A 13,841-nucleotide genomic window follows, 5' to 3' on the forward strand; every position below is an offset into this window, starting at 1 on the left:
TTATAAAACTTACAGGCATATCCCATTCCCAACACCAACCGAAACTTTCTGTTTCATTACAGATAGAATAGAGAAGGGTTAGAGCTTCTGTTTGCTCCTGCACAGATGTCACATTTGGAGCAGTTATCCACTTCCAGCCCAGCCATCTTAACTACAAGAAAATACATGGGTTTACGGGTATAAGATTTACCCATAATCCCATGTTTTTCTCACAGTTAAGAGGGAGAATGAGAAGCTGCTGCTGTTGAAAAGGTACTGTTATAATCAAACTAAATCATTATTATGCCATTATGGACTGCCACTCCAGGGGCAAACACACCACGGGCTTTTCTCCATTTCAGTTATCCTGCAAACCTGGCCTGTTAGTTGGTCCTGAGGACAGGAGTTGAGAACCACTGCTTTAAAGCCAAGGAAGCTGCTTCTGTCTGATCTGCAACTAACACACTGCTGTACATGTGAGCAGTCATTGCACCAGCCATTTGATGCAGCAAGCAAATGTGAAAGTTAGTAATCCCAGAATTCCAGGAATGTAACTTTTTAGAAACTAAAAAAATCAATAGGCTTTGTTCCCCTTTATGATTCACTTCTGCTCAGGGGCAATACACAAAGATATCTATTGACTATGTTTGAATATAGTGCCATAACAACCCAAGCCAGTTATAAGGTCCGAGTGATAGCAAATGATGGGCTGAAACACTGCCTATAAACTCTGCACATAAAATGTGCTGCAGAGTATTACAGTGGGGACGGAAAGTATTCAGACCCCCTTAAATTTTTCACTCTTTGTTATATTGCAGCCATTTGCTAAAATCATTTAAGTTCATTTTTTCCTCATTAATGTACACACAGCACCCCATATTGACAGAAAAACACAGAATTGTTGACATTTTTGCAGATTTATTAAAAAAGAAAAACTGAAATATCACATGGTCCTAAGTATTCAGACCCTTTGCTCAGTATTTAGTAGAAGCACCCTTTTGATCTAATACAGCCATGAGTCTTTTTGGGAAAGATGCAACAAGTTTTTCACACCTGGATTTAGGGATCCTCTGCCATTCCTCCGTGCAGATCCTCTCCAGTTCTGTCAGGTTGGATGGTAAACGTTGGTGGACAGCCATTTTTAGGTCTCTCCAGAGATGCTCAATTGGGTTTAAGTCAGGGCTCTGGCTGGGCCATTCAAGAACAGTCACGGAGTTGTTGTGAAGCCACTCCTTCGTTATTTTAGCTGTGTGCTTAGGGTCATTGTCTTGTTGGAAGGTAAACCTTCGGCCCAGTGTGAGGTCCTGAGCACTCTGGAGAAGGTTTTCGACCAGGATATCCCTGTACTTGGCTGCATTCATCTTTCCCTCGATTGCAACCAGTGGTCCTGTCCCTGCAGCTGAAAAACACCACCACAGCATGATGCTACCACCACCATGCTTCACTGTTGGGACTGTATTGGACAGGTGATGAGCAGTGCCTGGTTTTCTCCACACATACCGCTTAGAATTAAGGGCAAAAAGTTCTATCTTGGTCTCAGACCAAAGAATCTTATTTCTCACCATCTTGGAGTCCTTCAGGTGTTTTTTTTAGAAAACTCCATGCAGGCTTTCATGTGTCTTGCACTGAGGAGAGGCTTCCGTCGGCCACTCTGCCATAAGGCCCCGACTGGTGGAGGTCTGCAGTGATGGTTGACTTCCTACAACTTTCTCCCATCTCCCAACTGCATCTCTGGAGCTCAGCCACAGTGATCTTTGGGTTCTTCTTTACATCTCTCACCAAGGCTCTTCTCCCCAGATAGCTCAGTTTGGCCGGACGGCCAGCTCTAGGAAGGGTTCTGGTCGTCCCAAACGTCTTCCATTTAAGGATTATGGATTATTTGCTCTTAGGAACCTTAACTGCAGCAGAATTTTTTTTGTAACCTTGGCCAGATCTGTGCCTTGTCACAGTTCTGTCTCTGAGCTCTTCAGGCAGTTCCTTTGACCTCACGATTCTCATTTGCTCTGACATGCACTGTGAGCTGTAAGGTCTTATATAGACAGGTGTGTGGCTTTCCTAATCAAGTCCAATCTGTATAATCAAACACAGCTGGACTCAATGGAAGGTGTAGAACCATCTCAAGGATGATTAGAAGAAATGGACAGCACCTGAGTTAAATATATGAGTGTCACAGCAAAGGGTCTGAATACTTAGGACCATTTGATATTTCAGTTTTTCTTTTTTAATAAATCAGCAAAAATTGCAACAATTCTGTGTTTTTCTGTCAATATGGGGTGCTGTGTGTACATTAATGAGGAAAAAAATGAACTTAAATGATTTTAGCAAATGGCTGCAATATAACAGAGCGAAAAATTTAAGGGGGTCTGAATACTTTCCGTCCCCACTGTATGCTTTTGAGGAGATAGGTGATATACCATATCCCCTTGATGCTAGGGGACTGGAATCGTGTCCTATAAAGCTACCAGTGTCAGGCCCAGGAGGTAGGTCTCCTGGGCAATCCATAAACAAGGATAGATGCATATACAACTGGAGTACAATCAAAGAGATACATGTATAGAGAACGGACTAGTGGTCAATCATGTAGCACCTTCTGCAACAAAGCCTGTTTCCTACAGAAGGTATTTTAGAAATATCACCAATCTTTAGAGTAACCGGTTGTAAACTTCATATATAAAAAAAGGTACCCTGGTCAGGCTCCTGCCCAGATGTCTGATCCTCAGACCATGCGCACACACACATTGTCTCTGTATAAAGACCGCCATATTGCCAATTGCATATAGTCTGAGTTAAAACAGTAGGCATATATAATAAAAAAAAAAAAAAACACCCAAGTCATGGGGTTACTTTGCAGCTGAGACCCATGCACCAAGTAGATTGTAATAGGGCGTACACACGGTCGGACTTTGTTCGGACATTCCGACAACAAAATCCATGGATTTTTTCCGACGGATGTTGGCTCAAACTTGTCTTGCATACACACGGTCACACAAAGTTGTCGGAAAATCCGATCGTTCTGAACGCAGTGACCTAAAACACGTACGTCGGGACTATAAACGGGGCAGTGGCCAATAGCTTTCATCTCTTTATTTATTCTGAGCATGCGTGGCACTTTGTCCGTCGGATTTGTGTACACACGATCGGAATTTCCGACAACGGATTTTGTTGTCGGAAAATTTTATCTCTTGCTCTCCAACTTTGTGTGTCGGAAAATCCGATGGAAAATGTCCGATGGAGCCCACACACGGTCGGAATTTCCGACAACACGCTCCGATCGGACATTTTCCATCGGAAAATCTGACCGTGTGTACGGGGCATTAGAAGTATCAAAAAAGAAAAAAAAAAAAAAGTCACAGATGGTATTTGACAAAAGGCTTGATCCGAAAAGCCCAGCCACCAAGCCATCTCCATGTGCAATTGCCATATAATCAAAAGGATGCAGTAGAAAAAACTGAACCCCCATGTCATTATATTATTATTATTCACGATTTATATAGCACCAACAGTTTATGCAGCACTTTGTAATGTAGAGAGGGACAGCACAATTACAGTACAGTTCAATACAGAAGGGACAGGAGGGCCCTGCTCGTAGAGCTTACATTCTAAAAAGAGGGGGTGGTGGTACAAAAGGTAATAGATGCAGGGAATGATTTGAAGGGGATGGCTCGGGGACAGTTGGGTGTGGGATAGGCTTCCCTGAATAAGTGAGTTTTCAGAGATCTCCTAAAGGTGGACAGGTTTGGGCAGTGATGGTGAACCTTGGCACCCCAAATTTTTTGGAACTACATTTCCCATGATGCTCATGCACTCTGCAGTGTAGTTGAGCATCATGGGAAATGTAGTTCCAAAACATCTGGGGTGCCAAGGTTCGCCATCACTGGGTTAGGGGCTGATCGGATATACCTGGGCAGGGAATTCCAGAGGATGGGAGAGGCTCTGGAGAAGTCCTAAAGGCGAGCATGAGAGGAGGCAATAAGGGAGCTAGAGAGCAGGAGGTCCTGGGAGGAGTGGAGCGGACGACTTGGGCGATATCTGCAGGCGATGTTGTGGATGGCCTTGAATGTTGTGGTTAGCATTTTGAATTTTATACGGTGGGGTAGGGGAAGCCAGTAAAGGGATTGGCAGAGAGGGGCAGCAGTCACAGATCGATTAGTGAGGTGAATGAATGAATGAATGAGTGACTTGTATATCGCTACCTATGCGAACTGAATCGCCTCAGGGCGCTTTTTTAACCTACCAGCATGTCTTTGGAGTGTGGGAGGAAACCGGGGTACCCGGACGAAACCCACGCAGGCACAGGGAGAACATGCAAACTCCAGGCAGGTAGTGCCGTGGTCGGGATTTGAACCAGCGACCCTATTGCTGCTAGGTGAGAGTGCTATCCACTACACCACTGTGCTGCCCAGAGGTGAAGTGTATTAGTCATGTCATTATATGAAACACATAACGATAAAATGTACTGTATAGTACACCATCACACTGAAACTTCTGGAACAGAGCCTGTTTCCAAAAGAAGGCCATCACAAAAAAACCATCACATAGATTGAGCAATAATTTATGAAATGCACGGTGTTACATGTAAACGTTAATTTGCAATCTGTGACACCCTTTGTTAGCAAATTTTACATGTAAACGTTAATTTGCAAACAAAGGAGATCTAGTTGAACTACAGTCACCAGAGATCCTGCCCCCAATTTATCCATTTCATGTGTATGTTCATGACAGAGATAAAATACTAACATACTGCAGAACCCTGAGGTCAGTCATGGTGTATTTATCCAAGAGAGACCCCCTGATCTGTAAAGTATACGCAATTGATGGCTATGCCATCAAGCAGGTAGCAGAATCCAGGACCTAGGTATAACTTGCTCTGTGAATTCCAATGCTTTATATATCTATCCCGTGGCAGTACTTTGGGGCTTCAGGTAAAAGAAGTGCAAGGTTAAGCACACCAACTGGTGTGGATACTGGTAACCCAGAATAGGTGCAGCTTCCACTCCTCCCTGACAACAGCCAAATGTTTAGTTTGAATGAGTCACTCATATAGAGTACACTGAAGAAATATGATTATCTCACTCAGGTGAGAAGCAAACAAATTCTCTCAATTCCCAGGGTCTTAACCTGGTCAGACCTGGTAGTAAGTTAAAGTGGAGTTCCACCCACTTTTACAACTCTTCAGCAACCCTCACTAAACTGTGCACTGTAAACAAATTGGATATTTTTTAATTTTTTTTTTTTCAGCACCTACTGTATATCTGCTGTATTCATTTTCCACTTCCTCCTCCCTAGCCGCGGCCCATCGCATCATTTCCTGTTTGCAATGCCTTCTGGGAAGGGGCGGCAACTTCCTCTGAAACTGCCGTTGCTATGGAAACCTGACCTGAAACCTATTACACTGCTTGTGCTGCACTGAGCATGTGCGAGATCTGCAAGGATGAGATCCAGGAAGAAATACAGTCTGGCTTCAAATGCCCACACTTAAGATGGCCACGACCTGCTGTAAGTTTATAAAATAACAAACTACTGCTATAAACGAACAAAACAGACCTTAGTTTACAGACTAACTTTACTAGAATACATTAAGCTTGTGTATTATAGGGGTATTTTTATTTAAAAAGTATAATTTCGGTCGGAACACCACTTTAAAGCTGCTGACATACTGAGCCTGGAAATGTAGCCAGAGTAGTCAGAAGTACACCACCTGCCTGTGATAACGAGCAGTCATTAAGCACAGGTTTGTCTATGCAGCCCTTGCATAAGGGACTAGTCCAAGAGCCAGCCAATTATAGGTTGCAGGATCCACCCAAAATCAAGCACAGAAACCTGATTGAGCCCCAGACTGAAGGGAGAGATGTCTGACCCCTCTTTTCCTTTTAAGTCTCCCAGGGATTCTTTTGCCACAGGTTTGCTTATGCACTTTTGGAACAGATGTTTGGCCCAGCTGGCTGCCATTTTGCCCTCACAAGAAGCACCTGCTTAGGAAGGGAATGTAAGCTATATATACCCTGTTTCCCCAAAAATAAGACCTATCGTGATGGCTGCAATATAAGCCCTAGTTAAAGTCCTTGTAGGTCTTATTTTCAGGGTAGGGCTTATATTGCAGACATCACTGACAATCACACTAGGTCTTATTTTCAGGGAAACAGGAGATATTTATATAGAGATCAGAGTAAGCAGAAAGAGGACCTCACTTTTCTGCGGCTGCTCATTCACTGTCCAACAGGTTGGGGGTGGGGAGAGTGGATACAACATTCCATAACTGTGACAGAGCACGTGGTGTCATTCTCCTATGCAGTGTACATTTGGTATGGCTAACACCCTTCTTTTAGATGCAGGTTTTTTCCCTTTCAAGGGAAGTATTTATATGAAATGAAGAACTCTTGTGTAGTAAATCATAGTTTCTAGCTGGTAGCATGTTTTGCATAGATATTGTAGAAGCTGGGAAGATATAAATACATATTCTGTGCAAAGTTACTCACGTGGGAGTTCAGGTTATTGTCCCCTGCAGGTGAAGGCTTTGTGAGCCCTAAAAAGCAAGCAATGAGTTAAAATGTGGGAAGAAAGCATTCCAATAACACACAGCGCACCATAACATTACCTGTACCTGATGCAGACTCATTGGGACACTCAAAAAACTCCTGTTCTTCCACATGGTGACCTTCGACCCCCGCGTCCGTCTGCTTGGTAGCTGGAGCCGACGCTAGTTTCTCCTCATCCGTAGCATGGCCCTCTCGCTTCTCAATGCTAGGAGAATCCTCTTCTTGCTGAAAATAGATTTTCAATAGAAGTTGCTTTTAAATTGTAATGAATTTTATCAGCAACACAATAAGGAAACTTTACAAATGGTATTTGCAATAACAAAATCTTACAAACAGCATATTATGTCTGAAAAGCTCCAAGCCCTGGTTCACAGTGCTGCAACTTCTCATGCGACTCGCTGCAACACAAAGTCAGGTGACAAGTCAAAACACATTCATTTCAATGTGGGCTGTCTTAATTGCTGCAACTCAAGTTGTAGCGACAAAAAAAAAAAAAAGCTGCTTCTTCCTTGCGACATGAGTGTCAGACTGCAATGTTAGTCACAAAAATCACAGGGAAGTTGTTTCTTTGTCTTATCTTTGCAACTTTGGCTGCAATTTCAGAGGGTTTTGTAAGTTCAATAATATATGTCACACTCTGTATTGCTAGGATTTGGCAAAGCCAAAGTCGCAAAACATTAAAAATCGCACTGAAGTCACATCAAGTCGCAAGCAATAAGTAATGCAAAGTCGCCCGACTTTGGGGTCACAGCAGTATAAACTGAGCATTAAGAATTTTTTTTTTTAATTTTACAGCATTCAGTTCCTGATGGGACAAATGACATGAAGTACTTGCTCCTACCTTCATAGATCCCCTGTAACACTAGCTGCAATGTAGGACAGGTCACCCTCCCTCAGAGTATGGCTGCTCAACACCACAGCTAACAAGGAGAGGCCCAATTTGACAGCAAGCAACCGTCTTCAGCTCCCAGCACTTGATCAAGGCAAGCTCCGGCAAGAGGAATGCAGAGAGAGGTGGGGCTGACATGACTGCTCCCTCTACATTTCTCTTGCTGAAGGCAAGCTCCGGCAAGGGGAATGCAGAGAGGCGGGGCTGACATGACAGCTCCCTCTACATTTCTCTTGCTGAAGGCAAGGGGAATGCAGAGAGGCGGGGCTGACATGACACAGCTCCCTCTACATTTCTCTTGCTGAAGGCAAGCTCCGGCAAGGGGAATGCAGAGAGGCGGGGCTGACATGACAGCTCCCTCTACATTTCTCTTGCTGGTGATTGCCCCGGACAAGTGCTGCAATCCGGACACAAGCACTCACTAGAAGAGGCTGTGTATACTTGCTAGCTGCAATGTCGAGTGGTTGCACGCCAAGATGGGGGTTCTCTGCCCGACACACAGCCAGCATTACAGGAAGATATGTCAAAGTACTACATGTACTGTTTCCCATCAGCTTCCTCCCTGCCTGTTTTAACCCTGAAAATGCAGACACTGTGCCGCAACCATGTGCATTGCTTGCCGATGCAGCACAGCTCTATTCACTTTAATGATACACTTTGGCGGCAATGCAAGCCCATTAAACAAGACAGAGGGTTTCATTTTTGCTGTGACCATGGCATGTGTACAGCCCTAAGTGGATGCATGTCTTTGTTTATGTGGGAGGTCGGGAGCACTAAAACTGCAGCTCAGCTGCCTGCTTTTACCACCCTCTGGCTGCACGTCTGTACAAGCTCTTACATTCATGCAAACATGTGAATTTTCTTAATCAGATTTGAAAATTCAAGTCACAGTGTTAAATTAGACATCCTCATCCTTGTGTTAAACCTTTGTGAATTGAGCCAATTGTATCATAAGAGTGCTAGAAAGCGATCATAAAACAGGAGAGTGGCAGAGAGCCAATGGAGTGAGACAGACAGGAATGCTTAGAGCTGAACTCCAGGCAAACAGCTAAATACACAGATAAAATACATATTTGGGAGTTGTCTTGCCAAAAAGATTCAAATGTGTCCATTCAGTTCTGTGATTTCCACTGTAATTCCAGACAGCAGATCCAGGCTAATGAGCTCACTTTACTCTACTGCGGTCAAAGCCCATATCCAGTTTTTGTGTTTTTTTTTTTTTTTTTTATTTAATAATTTGGTTGGCAACCAAACCTAACTCACCCTCTCCATGCACCACCACTACCCTCTGTCCTGCAGCATGGGTCCTCTGGGATGAATGATGCCCAGTCTGATTGAACCCATTTCCTCTAAGCCTAGGGTGTCACCAACAGCACCCCCTGGAGGATGCAACTTCAGATTGTCCTGGGCACACAGACCAGCGCTAATGTCATGATGTAAGCACTGGGTCTATGCAGCAGAAAGAACCGCCAACGCTGGGGAGGATGAAGAGGAAACCAGCTGGAATTTTTCTCTAAACATAAGTGGAACCTTGGATTATGAGCATAATCCATTCCAGGAGAATGCTTGTAATCCAAAGCACTCGCATATCAAAGAGTTTCCCCATAGAAGTCAATGGAAACGAAGATAATTTGTTCCGCATTGACTTCTATTACATGCAATACCGCATATGGCCAGAGGTGGGGGGGTGCCGGAGAGCCTCGGAAATACTCGGGGACAGCTCGGCTGAACTCAAAAAGCCTCAGAAACAGAGTATTTACGAGTGTTTCCGAGTATTTCCAAACGGCTACGAACCATTCTGAGTGTCCCCGGCGCCCCCGCACCTCTGGCCAAATGCGGTACTGCACCACCAATTAGCTTGAACTCTGCTTGGTTTGCGAGACAACACTCGCAAACCGAGTCAGAAAAAAAAAAAAATTGCTCATTTTTCAAAACACTTGTTAACAGCGTTACTCGTAACCAGGGTTCCACTGTACACTCACCGGTTACTTTATTACTAGGTACACTTTGCTAGTACCGGGTTGCACCCCCTTTTGAATTCAGATCTGCCTCAATTCTTGGTGGCATAGATTCAAAAAAGGTGTTGGAAACATTCCTCAGAGATTTTGGTCCATATTGACATGATAGCATCACGCAGTTGCTGCAGATTTGTCGGTTGCACATCCATGATGCCAATCTCCTGTTCCACCACATCCCAGAGGTGCTCTATTGGACTGAGATCTGGTGATTGTGGAGGCCATTGGAGTACAGTGACCTCATTGTCATGTTCAAGAAACCAGTGGTGAGATGATCTGAGCTTTATGACATGATGCATTATCCTACTGGAAGGAGTCATCAGAAGATGTGTACACTGTAGTGGGATGGACATGGTCAGAAACAATACTCAGGTAGATCGTGGAATGTAACCACTTCCCGCCCGCCCTATAGCGGATTGACTTCCGGGAAGTGGTTCTGTTATCCTGACTGGACGTCCTATGACGTCCAGCAGGATAACATGCCGCAGCACGCCCCCGGGGGCGCGCATCGCGGCGATCGGTGGAGCGGTGTGTCAGTCTGACACACCGCTACACTGATCTTGGTAAAAAGCCTCCGGCAGAGGCTCTTTACCACGTGATCAGCCGTGTCCAATCACGGCTGATCACGCTGTCAATAGGAAGAGCCGTTGATCGGCTCCTCCTCACTCACGTCTGACAGACGCAAGGAGAGGAGAGCCCCCCCTCAGATCACCCCACTGGACTACCAGGGATGCCACTAGGACCACCAGGGAAGGGGCAACGTGGATGGCCAGGTATGTACCCCATGGCCATCCACATGTGCCCAATCTGTGCCAATCAGTGCCCACAAATGGGCACTGATTGGCACTGTTATGTCAATGATCTGCCCAGCAATGCCCAGATCTGCCCAGCAATTCTTTATCAGTGCCACCTGTCATTGCCCATCTGTGCCCACCTATCAGTGCCCATCAGTGCCACACATAAGTACCCATCAGTGCCACCCATATATACCAATCAATGCCACCTACGAGTGCCCATCAGTGCCACCTACGAGTGCCCATCAGTGCCACCTACGAGTGCCCATCAGTGCCGCATACCAGTGCCACCTATCAGTGCCCATCAGTGCCACCTATCAGTGCCCATCATCAGTGCCCGTTAGTGCCACCTCATCAGTGCCACCTCATTGGTGCCACCTCATCGGTGCCCATCAGTGCCGCCGTATCAGTGCCCATTATTGAAGGAGAAAGCGTACTTATTTACAAAAAAATTTAACAGAAACAAAGAAAAACTTGTTTTTTTTTCGAAATTTTCGGTCTTTTTTTATTTGTTGCGCAAAAAATAAAAACCGCAGAGGTGATCAAATACCACCAAAAGAAAGCTCTATTTGTGGGAACAAAATTATAAAAAATTTGTTTGGGTACAGTGTAGCATGACCGCGCAATTGTCATTCAAATTGCAACAGCGCTGAAAGGTGAAAATTGGGCTGGGCAGGAAGGTGTCTAAGTGCCTGGTATTGAAGTGGTTAAACAATGTTCAATTGGTACTAAGGGGTCCAAAGTGTGCCAAGAAAATCTCCCCCACACCATTACACCACCAGCCTGAACTGTTGATACAAGACAGGATGGATCCATGCTTTCATTTTGTTTACACCAAATTCTGACCCCACCATCTGAATATCACAGCTGAAATCAAGACCCATCAGACCAGGCAATGTTTTTTCCAATTTTTTATTGTGTCATTTTTGTGAGCCTGTGTGAATTACAGCCTCAGTTTCCTGTTCTTATCTGACAGGAGTGGCAACCTGTGTGGTCTTCTGCTGCTGTAGCCTATCTGCTTCAAGAATTGAGGTGTTGTGCATACATTGGTTGTAAAGAGTGGTTGTTTGTTACCATCCCTTCTTTCATCTTGAACCAGTCTGCCCATTCTCCTCTGACATCAACAAGGCATTTTTGTCCACACATCTGCCACTCACTGGATATTTTCTCTTTTTCTGACCATTCTCTGTAAACCCTAGAGAAAGGATATGCAATTAGCGGACCTCCAACTGTTAAAGAACTACAAGTCCCATGAGGCATAGCAAGACTGACAGCCACAAGCATGACACCCAGAGCCAGAGGCATGATGGGACTTGTAGTTTTGTAACAGCTGGAGGTCTGCTAATTGCATATCCCTGCCTTGGAGGATGGTTGTGTGTGAAAATCCCAGTAGATCAGCAGTTTTTGAAATACTCAGACCAGCCCATCTGCCACCAACAACCATGTCATGTTCAAAGTCACTTAAATCCCACTTCTTCCCCATTCTAAAGATCGGTTTAAACTTCAGCAAGTCGTCTTCACCATGTCTAGATGCCTAAATGCATGGAGTTGCTGTCATCTGATTGGATAATTGTCAATTTGTGTTAACAAGCAATTGGACAGGTGTACCTAATAAATTGGGCGGCGAGTGGAGATAGCTGGTCAACTTACTTCCCAGACCAACCTGGTGAGGGAGCAGCGGCTGACCGAAGAGCTCATTCCTCTGCTCACTCAGTTCTCTCCTCCTATCAGGACATGTGAATGCAGCACACTTAACTGGCTTCTAATGCCGATCCTGCTGTCCCCTGTCTGCACTCTACAGTACAGGAGGTTACAAGAGGATCACACCACAGCAGATTCAGGGACTTGCTGTATATTACTTGCATTGAAAAATTCATTTAGTGGTTTTATAATGCATACATTACTGCATTCATTGGTGCTTTTCCATCTGTATAGTGTTCAGATATGTTTCTCAGGTTACATGTGCTCTTTTCAAGATGTGTGTCTATCCCACGCCGCCCACATCAGTCAATATACAAGTCAGCAAAAATACCGGGTGTGGAAGAAAGAACAGAAAGACCACTTGAAAAAGCAGCTCAGCTTTGAAATAAATACAACCCCAATTCCAAGTACATTGTAAAATCTACATTAAATCAGAATGCAACTATTTGCAAATCTCATAAACCCATATTTTATTCACAATAGAAAACATATCAAATGTGTAAACTGAGAAAATATACCATTTTAAGAAATAAAAAAAATTAGGTAATTTTGAAATTGATGACATCTACACATCTCAGAAAAGTTGGGACAGAGCAACAAAAAACTGGCAAAGTACAACCCCAATTCCAAAAAAGTTGGGACAGGGCCGTGTTTACCACGGTGTAGCATCCCCTCTTCTTTTAACAACACTCTGTAAACGTCTGGGAGCGAGGGAGATCAGTTGCCCCATTCTTGCCAGGGCATTTGCCATTCTAAAACCTGAATATATCTCCCGGCACTGATGGTGCCTTTCCAGATGTGTAAGCTGCCCTTCCATATGCACTAATGTACCTCCATACCATCAGAGATGAAGACTTTTGAACGGAGCGCTGATAAGACAGAAGGTCCCTCCGCTCTTTAGTCCGGATGATGCGGTGGCCATGGTTGCCCAAAATGAATTTCTGACTGTAGAACAGTTTTCCACTTTGGAAAAGACCATTTTAAATAAGCATTGGCCCAGAGAAGATGGCAGCGTTTCTGGATCATGTTCAGATATAGCTTCTTCTTTGCATGATTAAGCTTTACCTTGCATTTTTGGATGGCACAGCGAACTAGATTTTTTTTTTATTATTTAACCACTTCGTTACCCAGCTATAGATATATGACGTCCACAGATGGGATCTCCCATCCTGGGTGGACGTCATATGACGTCCTGGGATTCCCGGCCGTCTAGGGGGCGCGCGCCCGCCGCGTTGCTCGGGACCCGGTGCGTGTGCCCGGCGGCCGCGATGTCCGCCGGGCACCCGCGATTGCCCATTAACCGGGCCGGTATGTGGATCTGTGTGTGTAAACACACAGATCCACAGCCTGTCAGCTCTGAGGAGAGCGATCTGTGTTCCCAGAACGGAGGAACACTGATCGGTCTCCTCCCCTTGAGCATCCCCTCCCCCTTCAGTTAGAATCATTCCCTAGGAAACATACTTAACCCCTTTTGTCCCCCTAGTGGTTAACCCCTTCACTGCCTGTCACATTTACACAGTAATCAATGCAATTTTATAGCATTGATCGCTGTATAAATGTGAATGGTCCCAAAAATGTGTCAAAAGTGTCCGATGTGTCCGCCATAATGTCGCAGTCACGAAAAAAAAAATTGCGATCGCCGCTAAAAAAATAAATATTTTTTTTTTTTAAAATGCCATAAATCTATCCCGTATTTTGTAGACGCTATAACTTTTGCGCAAACCAATCAATCAATATACGCTTATTGCAATTTTTTTTACCAAAAATATGTAGAAGAATACGTATCGGCCGAAACTGAGGAAAAAATTTGTTTTTTTTAAAAAAAATTGGGATATTTATTATAGCAAAAAGTAAAAAATATTGTGTTTTTTTCTAAATTGTCGCTCTTCTTTTGTTTATAGCGCAAAAAATAAAAAACGCAGAGGCG

General features: G+C 44.4%; 1 protein-coding gene across 5 annotated transcripts in view; it reads right to left on the minus strand.

Annotated features, from left to right (window-relative positions):
* The window catches only part of TACC1 (transforming acidic coiled-coil containing protein 1), a 159,650-nt gene that overhangs the window by 28,890 nt on the left and 116,919 nt on the right, over nucleotides 1-13,841 (minus strand). For all 5 annotated transcript variants that reach the window (XM_073622358.1, XM_073622356.1, XM_073622357.1 and 2 more), the window contains 2 exons: nucleotides 6,581-6,740; nucleotides 6,456-6,502 (listed from right to left, as the gene is read on the minus strand). In XM_073622358.1, coding sequence (XP_073478459.1) covers nucleotides 6,456-6,502; nucleotides 6,581-6,740 — 207 coding nt within the window. The remainder of the gene's footprint in view (nucleotides 1-6,455; nucleotides 6,503-6,580; nucleotides 6,741-13,841) is intronic.

The sequence above is a fragment of the Aquarana catesbeiana genome, linkage group LG03 (genome assembly GCF_042186555.1).
Source record: "Aquarana catesbeiana isolate 2022-GZ linkage group LG03, ASM4218655v1, whole genome shotgun sequence".
In the NCBI taxonomy this organism is placed as follows: Eukaryota; Metazoa; Chordata; class Amphibia; order Anura; family Ranidae; genus Aquarana; species Aquarana catesbeiana.